This window comes from Haemaphysalis longicornis, unplaced genomic scaffold (genome assembly GCF_048455015.1).
Source record: "Haemaphysalis longicornis isolate Haplotype H1 unplaced genomic scaffold, Haemaphysalis longicornis Haplotype H1 scaffold_3, whole genome shotgun sequence".
In the NCBI taxonomy this organism is placed as follows: domain Eukaryota; kingdom Metazoa; phylum Arthropoda; class Arachnida; order Ixodida; family Ixodidae; genus Haemaphysalis; species Haemaphysalis longicornis.
In genome coordinates, this window is record NW_027526335.1 from 35,748,621 (window position 1) to 35,763,357 (window position 14,737).

Sequence of the window (14,737 nt, forward strand, 5' to 3'; positions counted from 1 at the left end):
CTTATTAATTTTCAAAATTTCATAACGATTACAGGTGGAACTTCCACGATATCTTTATTTTTGCGGAAATGCAGATCAATAAACGGTCCTGGCTGTGCGAGTACTCGGCAAAGAATTTTAAAATACGCTTTTTCTCTCTTGCAATTTGGCTTATCCTTGTAAAGCAAAATCAACTGAAATAAACTGGTTAGAAAGATCGGAAAAGTAGAAGAATTCCGCTTTCTGCTGATTAGCCATGTCTGTGGTGCAAACTGAAGCGCTACAGAGACTACGCAAACATCACGCGAAACTGGCAGAGCGAGCCGAGCGAGCGGGACCGACACCTCGAGTTACCGTGCGACCTTACCTTTGCTGTCCCACTGGCTGCTGAGCAGCGTCTTGAGTGTCGAGCGCAAAAAATATTTCCGTTTGCTTCCGTGCACATAGGCGCTCCCTCGGTGCTCTCGCGGTAACGTGCTAACGTGCAGTACCGCAGTGATGAACGAATGAATGCATTTATTTATTCAGAAGGGAGAGGTCGGACGCCTGGTGCGGGGAAAGGCGAGGGAGGGGAGGGGAAAGAAACCAGGGGGAGAAACCCCATACCAGTGATAAAAATATATTTACCGCTGGCCCATATGACGTCACTCCTGCCCATATTAAGTCACTGAAGCGCGAAATTTAAATTTTTTTACGCATTTCTGTTGTTTTAAGATAAAAAAAAAGTCTGTCATGGCTGGAATGGAGTTCAGGGAGTTACCAAAGGCTAGTTCTTTCAAACTGGACAAAGTGGTATGTTGTCATCATGGCCCCTTTAATTGCTTCGCGTATCACATCTTTCAAGGTTGGCTTTTTGTACGACTCAGAGGCTAGGCAGAAAAGCCAAACACGCAAGAGGCAGTATATAGTTGTTTGGGCAACTTTTAGCTGGAAGAGCAAATTGCTCGACAATAAGACACGTATCAGCACAAAAGGCGGGAATAGAGTAAGTATGAGGGCGACTTTAGCTGATAGGGTAAATTGTTTCACATTTTGACACGAGTCGACATCGGTTCTCATTGCTTCCCCCACCAACTTTGCCAGCCCGAAAAGGGTCTCCGGCATACTCAGGGTCGAGAACAGCTGAGTTGTAGAATTCTCGAACAAGAAGTACATATAGGCAAAACACTTAGACTGGAAAATCTGGTAGATTACTTCATACTACTTGTCAAAATTGTTTAGCAAAATAAAAATATTACGCGCATTTGAGGCAAAACAACACAAACATGATACAGTAAAAGCTCATTAATTCGAACACGTAGGGAACCATAAAATTGTTCGAAATCGAATAAAATTCGAACAATTCGAACTCGAGTTCGAATTAGTGGGAGCGCGCTAGAATGAATGGGCATCGCCCCACACTGCGCGAGCAGAACACAAAGAAGCCACTTCTGGACTTGTTATCGGGAATTACGCGCTACTGCATGTTTGTGGCAGCTGACTTTGTAAATAATGTTCATGGAGGCCGAACAGCGAACGAAATAATGGATCAGTCAGTTATAAGCGCGAAACAGGCACTGCCATTGCACTCGTGTGAGCTGTGAGCCGTAATGTCGAAATGATAACGATGTTTATGCGCGAAAACAAGTTTGTTTGCTGGGCAGGGTCGAAGCAATCAAAATTAAAAGTAATCGGTAATATGCAGTTCTTTGGGCTTCTTTTTTCTCGACTCCATGACAATTGCTTGGAACTTTCGGAAGAGCTTCAGAGCAGCGTCAGAATTCTCATTTGCTGAGAAATAACGTGCTGCAACACCCAGCCTCGACGCTGCTTTGCATGCATCTCTGGTAAATTAGGTCAAGTTTGGATTCGCAACATACTGTAATCACTCGGGGCCGGATTCTCCGAGGAGCGATGGAAAGCAGGGGATGCCAGTTCCAATTAGCCGCTCTGGATGCCGACGCGTTCGAATTATCGGGAGTTTTCCCCCACTGAAATATACAGGGCGTCACCAGGCCGGGACCAGGGACCAGGTCTGGTGACGCCCTGTCTGGTGACACCAGGTCTGGTGACGTCACCGGGACCAGGGCGTCAGTTCGAATTAACCGTAAGTTCGAATTAATCGAGTTCGAATTAACAAGCTTTACTACTAGCATTGTTTTTTAAATTAAAAATATGCGTCAGGTTGATTTTTACGATAACAAAAAGAACGCATTAAAGGAATGTTTTGTCCAAACAGAAATTGTTTTGTCCAAACAGAAATGGCTTGCTCTCGAGCTTGAGGCGGGAACCCAAGCCCAACAGGAACAAAAGTTCTCAACAGATGGGACGGGAGTAGTGCGTACGCAGAAAACTTGAATTGAGCAAACCTTCATTGCGCTTGTTATGGGAGGAATGCGACAGGAGGGTAAGAGCGCGTGAGGCGTAAAAAATAGACAAGAGAGGCAGTTACGTAACAGGGGCGCCAGAAGACTTACGACATTTGCAGCCAAGCGAGCAGAAACGAGGTCTTTTTTTGGCGGGAAAACATGGCTTCAAAATTTTTCACAAGACGCTTCTCCGAATACAATTTGAAAAAGCCATCTTCTCGCTTTGCAAATTTTAAGCATGTTTCACTGCTCCTAGTTTTTAACTTTGCATTTGAGTGGACAGATTATCTTTGTACATAGAAGTGGGCGTCTCGCGTGTGTTTTCTTTTGCCTTTTTTATTTTAAACAGAAATGCTTATTTTGTCGAGTACGTTACTGCGCACATTTCTAACTATTCGACGAGCTTATTCACGAAGCATACCGGTGCGCCTGTTGTTTTTCTTTTCTGTGTTCTTTTCTTTTCTGTGTTCTTTTTCTTTTCTGTGTTCTTTTTCTTTTTCTTGTTACTGTGTTGCTGGATCACCTATTCCAATAGTCGTACCGCGAATACACGCTGTGCACATAACCACCGACTGCTCAGTCAGAACCGACGGGCTTTTCAGTCTTTTACCATGCATGGACACGGCAAAACAATCTTTGGGGGCCATCGTCGTGTTTCGAGTATACAGCTGGAGGGAAGAAACCACGCCGCAATGACAGCTTTCTCAGTTCCACGTGGAGCCAATAGCTTAATCTGTTGGGCTCGTCGTTTCGTAATTTAATGTGGGACTGTTCCCTGTCTCCTTGCTGTACATGTGGTTTGATTTTGCACCCTTTTACCGCGCCTAAAGGATCACTTGAGTGAATTTGTCAAGCTTCTGTTCTGTTTGCCTTGCATAGACTAGGTGGCTCAGAAAAAACACTATCCGCTGCAGCAACAGTGACGCTTATTCGTCTTGCGATGTGATTGGACGCTGTTCAAGATGGGAGTTCAAACAAGCTTCTGTTTCGGTTCCGTGCAACAACACGCTTGGCATCCGACGTTATCTCTGGTTGGGCATTCTCGATATCTCTGGAATCTGAATGCCGCGCTTCTGCCACGTTGTGGGCTGTAGGATGGCTAAGATAAGCCCTCCAGCACCACTTGGAATAGTGAACGCCAGCACCACTTAAAATTCTGAGTGGCTGAACGCCGTTCGCGTTATAGGAGACGCTCAACTGTGAGGCGCTTCACCCCCACCTCTGGAGCTCACCTGGCTCGCCCCTGTGTCGTAAGAGGCGTGTTCGCACCAGGTCGACAGTCGGTCGATTCGGCAATGTTCCCGCAAGCTGTCGATGCTTATGTCAACACCACGCCAACGAGACCTCGCCAGCGTCTTAGTCTGCACGCAGTCTGCCAACTCGCTCTTGGAGCAATGAAGGTTGCAGCGCAAAATGGTGAATGCAGTGTAGAGAACATTACCAAAATAAAAAAGAAATCGTTTAAAAGAAACACGTCCAATCGGGGATTGAAACCTGCTCATTGCGACGCGCTATACGTCCAGTGCTTGAGGCCACTAGGCCATAACCGCAGGAGCGCTGGGACAGGAAATATGAAGTATGTATCATATAGGCTGTTTACTTTTTCTTCCAGAATTCCCAACTGCTTCGATGAGTATTTCTTGAAGAACGCTTGTGTAGTAAGCGTCCCCCAAATCCGAATATCTTATGGCTAGCGACTGCATCCCAATAGGCAGAAAACGGGATCTGAAATGTGTGGTGACGCTGCTGACTTCTGTGCTAGGTCACCCTGCGCAAAAAATGCTTCCCGTATCTTGGTTTTACTTTTTAAAAATTTCTTATTACCCATAATAACTTCGCTGACTCTTTTCCCACCTTTAATTGGCGCTAGATTTTCTACTAGTGCACAGGCATATGCACAGGCATATGCATAGCATACAGCTCCAGTGAAGCGGTCAGCTAAGCGTCGCATGTGCGCCTATGTGGAATTACTTTGACTTCATAGACTTTAAAAAGGTTGATACAGTCTACAAACGAACAAACTGTAGCCACATTCTACCGAACCTTGCCCTGGCGTAGTTGTAACTGATCGAACGAACTGCGACGACCCATCAGCGGCCGGCCGAGTTACTCCGCGGACAGCTCGGCGAGCCGAGCTGTCAACCCAAGCCTGCTAGAGTAAGCGTCACACGAAACGTCACAGGAAATCGGCAAGGAGGATGCAGAGAGGAGGAGAGCACTTCTCGAATTGATTTTTTTACTAAATTAAGACACGTAAATGCATCGAGACTGGTCGAGACATGGCCTAAGGATGGAGAGCCGCAAGTAACCCCACAATGTTTACAGGTCACATCAGTGTCCGTTTAATGACATGTGTGGTGGCAAATTGGGCAATAAAACGAGTCAACGAAATAATAATTTAAAGGTCTTGAATTTACATCTACAGGGAAGGTCACAGCGTGTTCCTATCGGCCTTTTCCCTCGCTGTATAGTTCTGCAAGGCAGTACACGTGTAAATTCATCCTCATGGCATGCTCATTTGGCGCGCTATCAATATAAACCGCACGGAACGCTCTAAGCCCCACCGGTGGCTATATACCTGCATATGCGCTCATCTCTAAACAGCTAGCGCATGTTTGATCGAAAATGGCTGCAAGCGTGACACAGTAAAGTGGAAACGTGTTCGTGTTTCAATTAAGAACATGTTATAAGAATTAAGAAAAAATGAGCATCAAAATAAACGTCTAGCAAAAACTGGCGTCACATCAGAATTATTTGGGCCTAAAGAGCGTATTATATGAATTAGTAACACGTTCTAGCGATATTTCTCGCGGAAAATGATTGCAAGCCACAAAGGTGAGCTGAAAATTGGCGCATGGGAGGAGAAGTCCCTCGAGCCATGTATGAGGGTCGCGCCGCCTGTTTTTCTCGTTTCTTCCAGTGAAAGGCCTGTGCACGCATATAGCGAGTCCCTTGACGGGTCCTAGAGCTCGTCCTGGGGAACCTTGGTGTGCGCGGTAGAGCCGCTTGCGTAGAGGACGTAGTGCTGCACCATGAAGAGCACGTCGAACAGGATGCTGATCGCGCCCAGGCCGAACTTGGTGAAGTTGCCGAACAGCGAGGACCAGTCATCTGCGGAGCGGGAAAATAAACGCCAGCGATGACACTTGTCACGGCTGCTCGAGACGACGCCAAAGCAAGTCTGTTTCAGCTGATCTGCGGTGCTCTTTAACAGAAGTAGTACCATGTTCCGAACATAGTCGTTCCAGAGGAACAACGCCCAGTCTGAAATATCCGCGATCCTATAAACTATACCGTGCATTGTATTAGCATTCCGAGGTGTACTAAAGGTAGGTGGAAACAAGGCGTCAGTGCCGGGAAAATAAATATTGCACTTGCAGGAGCTGTAGTCGCAAAATAATGCAGAAACTGTCAAACCGTGAAAATAGGTATAATATTTCTCCCCTCTACTTGTTTTTCACGTAACAAATTACGAACGGTGTTCTTCTTTTTTTTTTTCCTCGGTGTTCCTGGAGTTTAGTCTTGTGTATATTGTACATATATTTCCTTATTAGTCCTGTCTATATGTATGTATGTATCCTCGCCTTCTCTCTCCCCTCCCTTTCCTGTATACCTGCGTTCCCCATTCCCCACACCAGCAGGCATTCCAGTGTCCACCCTTAGGTGAGACAAACTACGCCTGCTGGTGGGTCTTTCCTCTCCATTTTGACAATAAATTCATTCATTTATTAAAGCGACTGGCGGAGCATGTTTGAACGTTAAGGTGAAGTTTTCTTTGGCTCTTCGGTCAGATTTTAAAGGGGATGCTGCAGCTGCTTGCTGGCCTTCTGCGCCACTGGGTTTACCGTATACACTCGCCAACACTGCACGACATGCTGCACCAGAAAAATTTAGACACTAGGAAACACTCGGCACGCTGCCAAATCACATTGGATTGCGACGCGTTTAATACTGCGTCCTTCACAGAAACACACAAAAAATCACAGGGCACCTGCCAACTGTGGCCAAACCCAGAAGCCAGTGATGCTGCCAAAAGTACAGCTTAAAGAATATGCGGACAGCAGGTGCAAATTCGCTCCTCCGCACAATAAATTGCCCAGGCAACAGCAAACCACCACAATGCTGACGCAAACGTAAACACTACTTACACCCGACAAAGCATGCGTGGTCAAAGGCTGTAAAAACACTTGCCCACCAAAGTGTGATGAATGTCGCTCACCGATCAATCAAGAGCGCATTTTATGGCTATGCCCGAAGGCAGACAGAAGCAATATCCGCAGGAAGTTGCTGACTGAACCGGCCACGCTGCAGCAGCAGCTATTGATGGCAGGCTTTGTCCAGAAGACTATAGGAAGGCCCCTGGAAGACCCCCCAATGAGGAAATCGAGTGGCCCTTTGGAATGCAGAGGCCTTAGGCCGTAGTGTTGGATGGCAATCAGTTTCTATCGAGGCAGTGTTGCAGCAGCATGGATATTAATGCGGCAACAAGTAGGTGGAGTGAGTCGTATGTCATCTTTGAGGCCATATATGGACGTCGGTGGAGGACACGGCAACAAACGTATATGCAAAAGACAAATATGCATGCAAACATAGATATTCGCACTCTCGAGGGATGCCGTGCAACGTTTTTGCACCGTACGTTTAGTGAATCCGTTGTGGTACTCTAGGACATATCGCTGCATGCATCTGAGCAGGACGAGCAGCCACATGGCCAAGAAGGCGATTTCTTTTCCCCAGGTTCCCGCCACCTCGGTACGCGGGCAGTGGTTCAAGAAGTGACGGGGGTGGGGTGCTGTCATGCCCAATTTTGCCATTTGTAGCAGTTACACCGAGCGAGCTGCTACAATTAATTGCGGCACAAATTATTCTGAAAGAGCCGCTGTCGATGAAGACGTTGGCGCTCCCTGACCCTGACGGGGATGCTTAACACAGATCCAAGCTTTCCCTGTCAAATTTCTCACGTGGACAGGTAAGCTTCATGTTAAAAGAAAGCTACTCAACGTATAGCAATAAACGTCCCGAATGTTTAAACGAACATAAATGCTAAAAAATAAATAATACCAGCCGAGTATACAGGTATACGGTACCATGATATTGTCACTAAGCCAAATACGACACAGTTGTCTTTGAGGAAAGCACGTTTATTGGAGCGAACGTTGACGTTTGCAAAGCTAAGATGCGGGTCCGGACTGACCAGTACAGTCGGCAATTATTGGCATGAGCGCTATACGTTTTACACCAGTAGTCACAGGTCGCACCGAATGGGAAGACAAGGTGGCGACGTTGAGGATAAATTTAGCACCACCTGACGGAGCGCGCCATCCCTGGTCATCAATTTTTCACCGTGCTGGCTCTTATTGGCGTCGGCTGCTATAGCCGCTATAAAGTCGGTTGTGGTCCGGTAGCAGTAAGCAATGACGACTCCCACATTTTCAAGCAGAAATTTCATATTGGCACTACGTCCTTCTAGATGGGTTACCTTAATTGTTCTCTCTCCAACATCCGGGATTTTCATCTCATGTTATCTTGTATACTGCATCCTACGCCATTCTGTATCTGTCGGCGCCCGCATCAAGTTTTTCTCGAAGCAAAGTCAGTTAGCCTGTACACGCCAAGCAGGACACGTTCTCGAACATGCACTGACTGAACTGCTTCGTCACACTTTTAGCCGCAGTACGTGTTTGCCGAAGGTCGCGGTGTCTCTTTGCAGGCGCACGTACGTGGTGCGGACCCATTCGCTGCGCGGTGATATGGGCTGCCGATGTCGGCCGCTGGCGTCAGGCGAGGCGCTATCGCGCTAGAGTGCTCGTAGCTGCACAGAAGCCAACTTGTTGGTTGTCTGTGAAGTTGAGCAAGCTGCACGGGATGATAAGTCGTTCCCCTGAACATAAATTGGGCCACGAACATGGAATGCGAAACGGGGGCAATTGATATAGAGAGAAGCATTTCTGGTTCCAATCTTGTGAAATCTGCTGAAACAGCGCAGCTGAGTTCGGCACGCTGGCGGCCCCCTCACGCAGGGTCGGGGGTCGCTCACAACGCCGCTCGCCGTTGTATGTACAGTCTTTGTCAAAATTTTCTAGGCCAAGCCGAGAGTGCGCAGGCCGCCAAAAATTCAATGTACAAGCTTACGTCCCGAGCGAGGCTGAAACGGTTTATGCCGAATAGCCCGAGAGAACACATTTATTTTTTGCTGTCATGAAATAACTTTGTCACATGTAAAGAAAAAAGCTGATTCTTTGAATTCTTTGGATTCCAGTAGGCTTAGGTTTGGCCTAGAAAATTTTGACAAAGGGTGTACGTACTCGAAGCTCACCCATGGAGGTCTGGTAGTTTGTCGGTGCACATATATATAGGGCAGGAGCTGAAAGTGCGCCGCCGGCGCCATTCCAGCTCCCGTTCCCGCACTGGCCGAGATCCCGCACTGAAAGCGGCGTCGCCATTTGTCGGCCCAGCGGAGTACCTTCGCCAGGCGTGACAGGCATCAACGGGCAGTGCGAGCCCCTAAATAGTCCCCCTGCTAAAAAGAAAATGCGTCTGCTTGGGTGAAACTGCATGCCCATGCCGAGAGGGTCCGTGACCATGCTCGCTCACGTGCCTCCTCCCACGAGCAACGACACAGCGGCGGTCGCAATCCACGCCTCACGAGAGAGGCAAACGCAGCCTGAGATGGCAAGGCGAAGAAAATGCATATCAGGGAGAGGACAAAACATGCTTCGTTTCGGGGCGACAGCTTTCGTCGAGAACGGCGAGAGAGCTGCGACCGTGTTAATGCCAAACACTCTGTGGATACTAATTCCGGTTTGAAAAGCCCGCCTGTCCGGCCTCCTCTACACAAGTGCGTTCGAATGCGCCGTAACAGCTGCCGTTAGGGCGTAAGAGCACGGCACATGTACAACTCGCGATTCTAGCATGTCTTGTACAAACCCAGCATGCTTGGCTGTGGAAGATACATGTAACTCTCCGGAGCCGAAGAACATATAAAGATTGTCATTGGAAATGAATTCTCCCCGTAATGGCTTTCTCTATCGCTTGTCGTCTGCCAGAGCTTCCGTATACTGTGCAAGCAGCGGCGTGCACCCACGTTAGTGCGAATTAGCCCGTGCGAGGGGAAATCTTACCGTAGTTATGAGCGATCATGAACATCTGCAGCATGCTCAGAGTTCCACCAGTGAAGTCGAGGAGTATGTTGCCAATGCTCCAGCCGAGAGTCGATTTTCTCCTGAAGTTAAGAAGAGCCTGAAAAAAAAAAAAAAATAGCGTCATTAACGTGGTGAAGAGTAGTTTAACGCGAGAGCGCGGGCTTGCCAAGTGGTTATTCTTAGTCTACGAACGTATGTGGTATATGCGGTCGTGTCAAGGTTGATTATGCATACACAAAGCAATAAGGGCATTCCCAAGTACGCAGTTCGAGAGCCGTTCTACGGGTGAAGGCGGTAGCATTTTTTGTATTCACGTGCCCGTGGTTGCTACAGGTCTAACATGTTTTATCAATGATATATAGCGAGGTTAGGCAAGGTTGTGGAAGAAGTGACAACTGGGCTAGTTGGTAATGCATATGGGACATCTTGAAGGCAGCGCACTTGAACACGGACACTAGCGAACTAGAAACAGACACCAGTGCTGTGGTTTGTCGTTTCTTTCGCTAGTGTCCGTGTTTAAGTGCGCTACCTTCAAGATGTCCCATATGCAAGGTTGTGGGGACATTTGGCAAAGCTAAGGAAGCCACGGGCCCCTAAGCTTTCTCTCACGATGTGAGAATTCGCGAACGTCACTTTTCGCAAGTTATGTCGCTGAGTTCAGTGTAGCTGAGTGAATGATGTCGCAAAGCACGCAAGTAGTAGTAGTAATAACTTTTATTAAGAGAAGAGTGGCCTTGTGGGGCCGTCGATGGAGTGGCGCCTTCAAAGCGGCTATATTTCGACCTTTTAGATGAGCTTCATGCGCAGGGCTGCAGGAAGAGTTCATAGCGCTTCCTTTTCCAAAAAACACCAGTTGTTCCAGTGAGGACACCCTTCAATTGCCTGGACGAGGGTAGTGCTTTCTGGCTGTCCACTAGAGGATGTGGGCGCAGACGCTTCGTCCATTGCTGCGTTTACACAGCGCAGGTAAGTAAAAGGACACGTCTGTATTCGGCGGTAAGCGCGCCGACCACGACAGACCACGCCGGCCCCGTATCCCGGAATGCACCTCGCCAGCCCCCCCAGACTGTGAGCGCGCGCGTCCGCTCTACCGTTTTGTGAAGTTTACGACAGTCGGTGCACTAGCCGCAAAACCTGCTGCGCATGCGCCAGCCGGAGGGCGCGCTGGCTACCATCTGGCTACTATGGTGACCATATGGCTACGCATATCTGTGCTGCGCCGGCCATGTTGGAGTGTAAATGGGTAGAAATTGCCGCTGGCGCTGCCTAGCCGACGTGCCATAACCAACCGCGTTGATACGCGCCAGCCAGCCGGAAAAACACATGTCTCGATTTGGATTTGTTTCTTTGTTTTGTGTTTTCCTCTGTCATGGCTTAGTTATCGACATTTAAAAATCCAGCGTTAACATCCCCCTCGCGAGGGGCACGATCAAATGCAGAGCATTTCCGCTCTTCTCTTCCAGCGTAGACATTGTCGATGAAGTCGATGGTGAAACGTGAAACGTGCCGTGAACCCCCTGCTGCGGCTATGACGCAACGTGGCGCGGCTATGACGCAACACAATCCAACACAATCCACTTTAATCCAATCCAATCCAAATACAAACCAATCCAAGCCAAGCCAATCCAATCCAATCGAATTCAATCCAATGCCCCTCGCGAGAGAGTGTTATAGCGCCGAAATCGCGCCACCACACGAACGCGTGATGTTGACGTCACGATCACGCCACAGATGTTAGAGACCGGAGCGCGCGCGAACGACATATGTGGTTTAAGCGCGAACCGACTGCGGCGAGAGAGCGCGATGCGAGCGCATCAGCAGCTTCTTGACGTAGTTTGAATGAGTCAAGGATATAAGGCGCGTTCGTAGCCTCCCATTCTGTGTCGGCTTTGTGGCGCAGTGGGTAGAGCACCATGTACATTGCGTTCCACCCGCAGGGTCGAGGGATCGAAACCAGGCGCCGGATAGTATTTTTTTTTTTATATAGTGTAGGGGGAGGGGTGCGGACAACGACGGTGCGGACTACGACTACGGACGTCAACGCGGGTGACATCGTGAGTTACTGAAATGCTCTGCATTTAAAATAACTCTGTGAGACATTGTTTGTGGTACCTGCGGGATGTACTTGACGAGAGTGATGACCAGCTTGCAGTAGGAGAAGTAGTAGAGATAGACCAGCCACGGGCTGCTCCAGTGGCCACCCGCGACGAGCGTGATCACCCCGAACAGGGCCGCGCCCACCCACACGGTGACCAGCATGCCACGGCCCGCCACGGACATCCGCTGCTCCTTGCGCTGCGAAAACGCCAGTTCGCCGCCTTTACGCCATGCACGCAGGACTCCATACCTGCTCCGAAGCACACCCCTGGGACCGCCCTCTCAGAGACTTAGGGCACTGCATAACTGCATGCGCTTTCGTCTAGATGTGCGCAAGGCCTGGTCATGTCGTAGGCCTTCTCCTTTGTGTACGCGAACAGCGATTAGTTTTCGATACCAACTGCAGCGCGCACAAAATAGAGCGCAGCGCTCCTTCCACGGTGGTTCCTCAAAGCAAATTGAATTGCGTTTAATTAACACTGAATAAACGCTGAAGCAAATTCAGTAGACTCACGTTTATCTATTTTTTCCTTTCATTCTCACCCTTTTGTTCCCTGGCTTTATTATTTCATTTATCAAATCATGTAAAACAAACAGGACCCCAGACTGTTTAAACCCGTAGTCCACGGGTAGTTCTGGATCCAAAATAGAGAGGGCAATAATGAAGGTAAAGAGCTCCTCTGCTCCCCTCTCTGTACAGAAATTAAAAAATAATAATAAAGAAAGGAATAAGGGAAGAAAAAGAGAAAAAAAAGAAAGAAAGAAAGAAAGAAAGAAAGAAAGAAAAGCGAAAGAAAGAATATGTACAGTAAAAATTACAAAACACTGACGATTAGAAATGATTCTACAACACAAATACAAGCAATTCGTAGCACGAAACCTCGGGGCCTAGTAAAATATATCCCTGTGACAGCCGAAAAAGGTGCACTAATGTAGTCAAATAGCTACAATGAACATAATTAAATTGCAAAATTACTGAAATTTCAATCAGCTATACATACAAGTATATGGCAGGCCATTTGAACACAAAGTTTCAATGCCTAGCAACAACAAGATTTACATATAACCAATCACTACCTGTGGGCGGACATTTCACTTGCACACAATGACCCATAACAAAAATTCTTGGAGCCAGTTTCTATTCTTTAGGCTTAGAATGTATTTTTTAACAGCGAATCTGTTTAGCTACTCGGTAGAGTTGCGTGTCGGCTGTTGAAAATACCAAGAAAATGTCGAAAGCACGTTAGCGCGTGTCTCACGGACCGGCAGTGAAAAAAAAAAAAAAAAAAGTGCCGAACGTTCACGTGTACGTGCCTCGCGGTGACCGCCCAGCGTCCCCGGTGCACATTGGACAAGCCAAGCATACCCACTCAAAGAGATTTAATCTGTATACTTTCTGTGCTAATTTTGTGTTAACTTAATGGCATAAAACCATGTGGAAATTCCTGACAACTCGGAGTGGTTTCATATTCAATTTCTTGGGTGTCGTCCGCAATAATTATGGCTGGGTCCTCGGCGTACATCAAAACGTCCGATCATTGTTCATTGTAGGGATAATAGTGTATCATTTACGTATAGAGAAAAAAAAATGAAGGTTCATGGAGTTTCTGGGATACTTCACTTTGTACCCAAAAAGCAGCGAAAAAAAAAAAACACAAGGACAGAGACGAGTTGACGAGAACTGCGCCGAACTTGGGGCTCGTTTGAAGCACACTATATAAATAAGCCGTCCAACCAAAGGCCCTCATCTGCGCATGCGTAGAAATTTCTCTTCTTTATCAGAGAGCGTGATCGAACTTGGAAGCCATGCTGACGCACGCCTCCCAGGTGTAAAGATTTGCTCTGATTCTACGACTTCACGCGACAGCCGCGTTTTGCACTTCCTAATGACGGAGGTATTTTCCAGGTCTGAAGAACAGTGCTTGCAAGTCAAACAGTGGCTTGCCAAGAAACCTGCTGCATATATTTCCCTTTTTTCACGCAGCTTAATTGTGTGCTCCCTCAAGCTATCGTCAACGCCGCATCCCCCACTCTGGCCTTCGTGCACCTTTGAGCACAGTAAAGGAATTTTGTAAAAGAAAGTGCGGCCGTGCAACTAACTTCAACATCCCCCGCTTATTTTATTCCGAAAACTGCACATCAGGAAAGCGGGGGGGGGGGGACACTTCTAAAAACAAAAACAACCTGTTCGTGTGAAGTATGCGTGTTAATTGTTCGAAGTTAGGGTTCCGCTCTTTTGCAGTTGATTTCTAGGAAATTGGAAGGTCGTTTTCTGGAGTTTGTTTTGTCTCGGAAATTGAGAGCTCTCTCAATAGCTGTGGTAGCGCGGTGCCCAAAATCGGCGGATTCGGTGGCAGGTCATAAATTGGAGTGTTAGTGAACACTTTGTAACCGATAAATACGCATTTTCTCTAGAAATCTTCGCGTTAAATTAATAACTTTTACTTGCGTAAGCGACATGTCAAACTATTAGCGGATTGTACGCAAACAAGTTTTAGTATTTTGCGTCCAGCGAACCGGCGCTCCCATTTCAGTTTAAGAAAAGGAGGGTCAAAAACGGCTCCCCAACGTTATCGATGCAGATGGGGCATGCGGGTATATGCACTACTCCAGTGGCTCTTAAACGGGGTCCGCGAAGCCACCCGAAACACTTTCCCCCATTTCTTTCTCCTTCTTGCCGCTCTGGGTGTGTGCAAAAGGGTGTCTTCGCTGCGCGGCTTGTGCGTTTAATTTCTTCGCGTGTGATTGGCCAGATTTAGGGGAACTCCCCAAGGCGGAGAAAGTTTCTGAAGGAAAGTTTGACATTCAGCCACACGGCTACTAACTTCTCCACGTAGCACACGCTTTAAGGCTGGCTTTTTGCCCAACGCCCCAGCTGTGCGAGAAAGCCAGACGCACAAAAGGCGTCTTGTAGGTGTTTGGGCAACGTTTAGCTGCAAGAGCAATTGGCGTGACAATATGACACGCATCAGCACAAAGGCGAGACACAAAAGGCGGGAATTGAGTGAGGGACTTTAGCTGAAAGTGAGAATTGTTCGACGCGACTCAATATCGTTTATCACGGGCTCAAACAGCGTCCCTTTCGCCAGCCCGAGGGGGGGTCCCCGGCATACTTATGGGTAAGGACCACTGCACTATACGGTTACAGGGCGGGCCATATAGCACACCCGT

General features: G+C 47.9%; 1 protein-coding gene across 5 annotated transcripts in view; it reads right to left on the reverse strand.

The window, feature by feature from the left end:
* Positions 1-749: 749 nt before the first annotated feature.
* The window catches only part of LOC144174287 (cystinosin-like), a 190,663-nt gene continuing 176,675 nt past the window's right edge, over positions 750-14,737 (reverse strand). For all 5 annotated transcript variants that reach the window (XM_077702902.1, XM_077702899.1, XM_077702900.1 and 2 more), the window contains 3 exons: positions 11,582-11,764; positions 9,449-9,566; positions 750-5,438 (listed from right to left, as the gene is read on the reverse strand). In XM_077702902.1, coding sequence (XP_077559028.1) covers positions 5,290-5,438; positions 9,449-9,566; positions 11,582-11,764 — 450 coding nt within the window. In that variant the 3' untranslated portion in view covers positions 750-5,289. The remainder of the gene's footprint in view (positions 5,439-9,448; positions 9,567-11,581; positions 11,765-14,737) is intronic.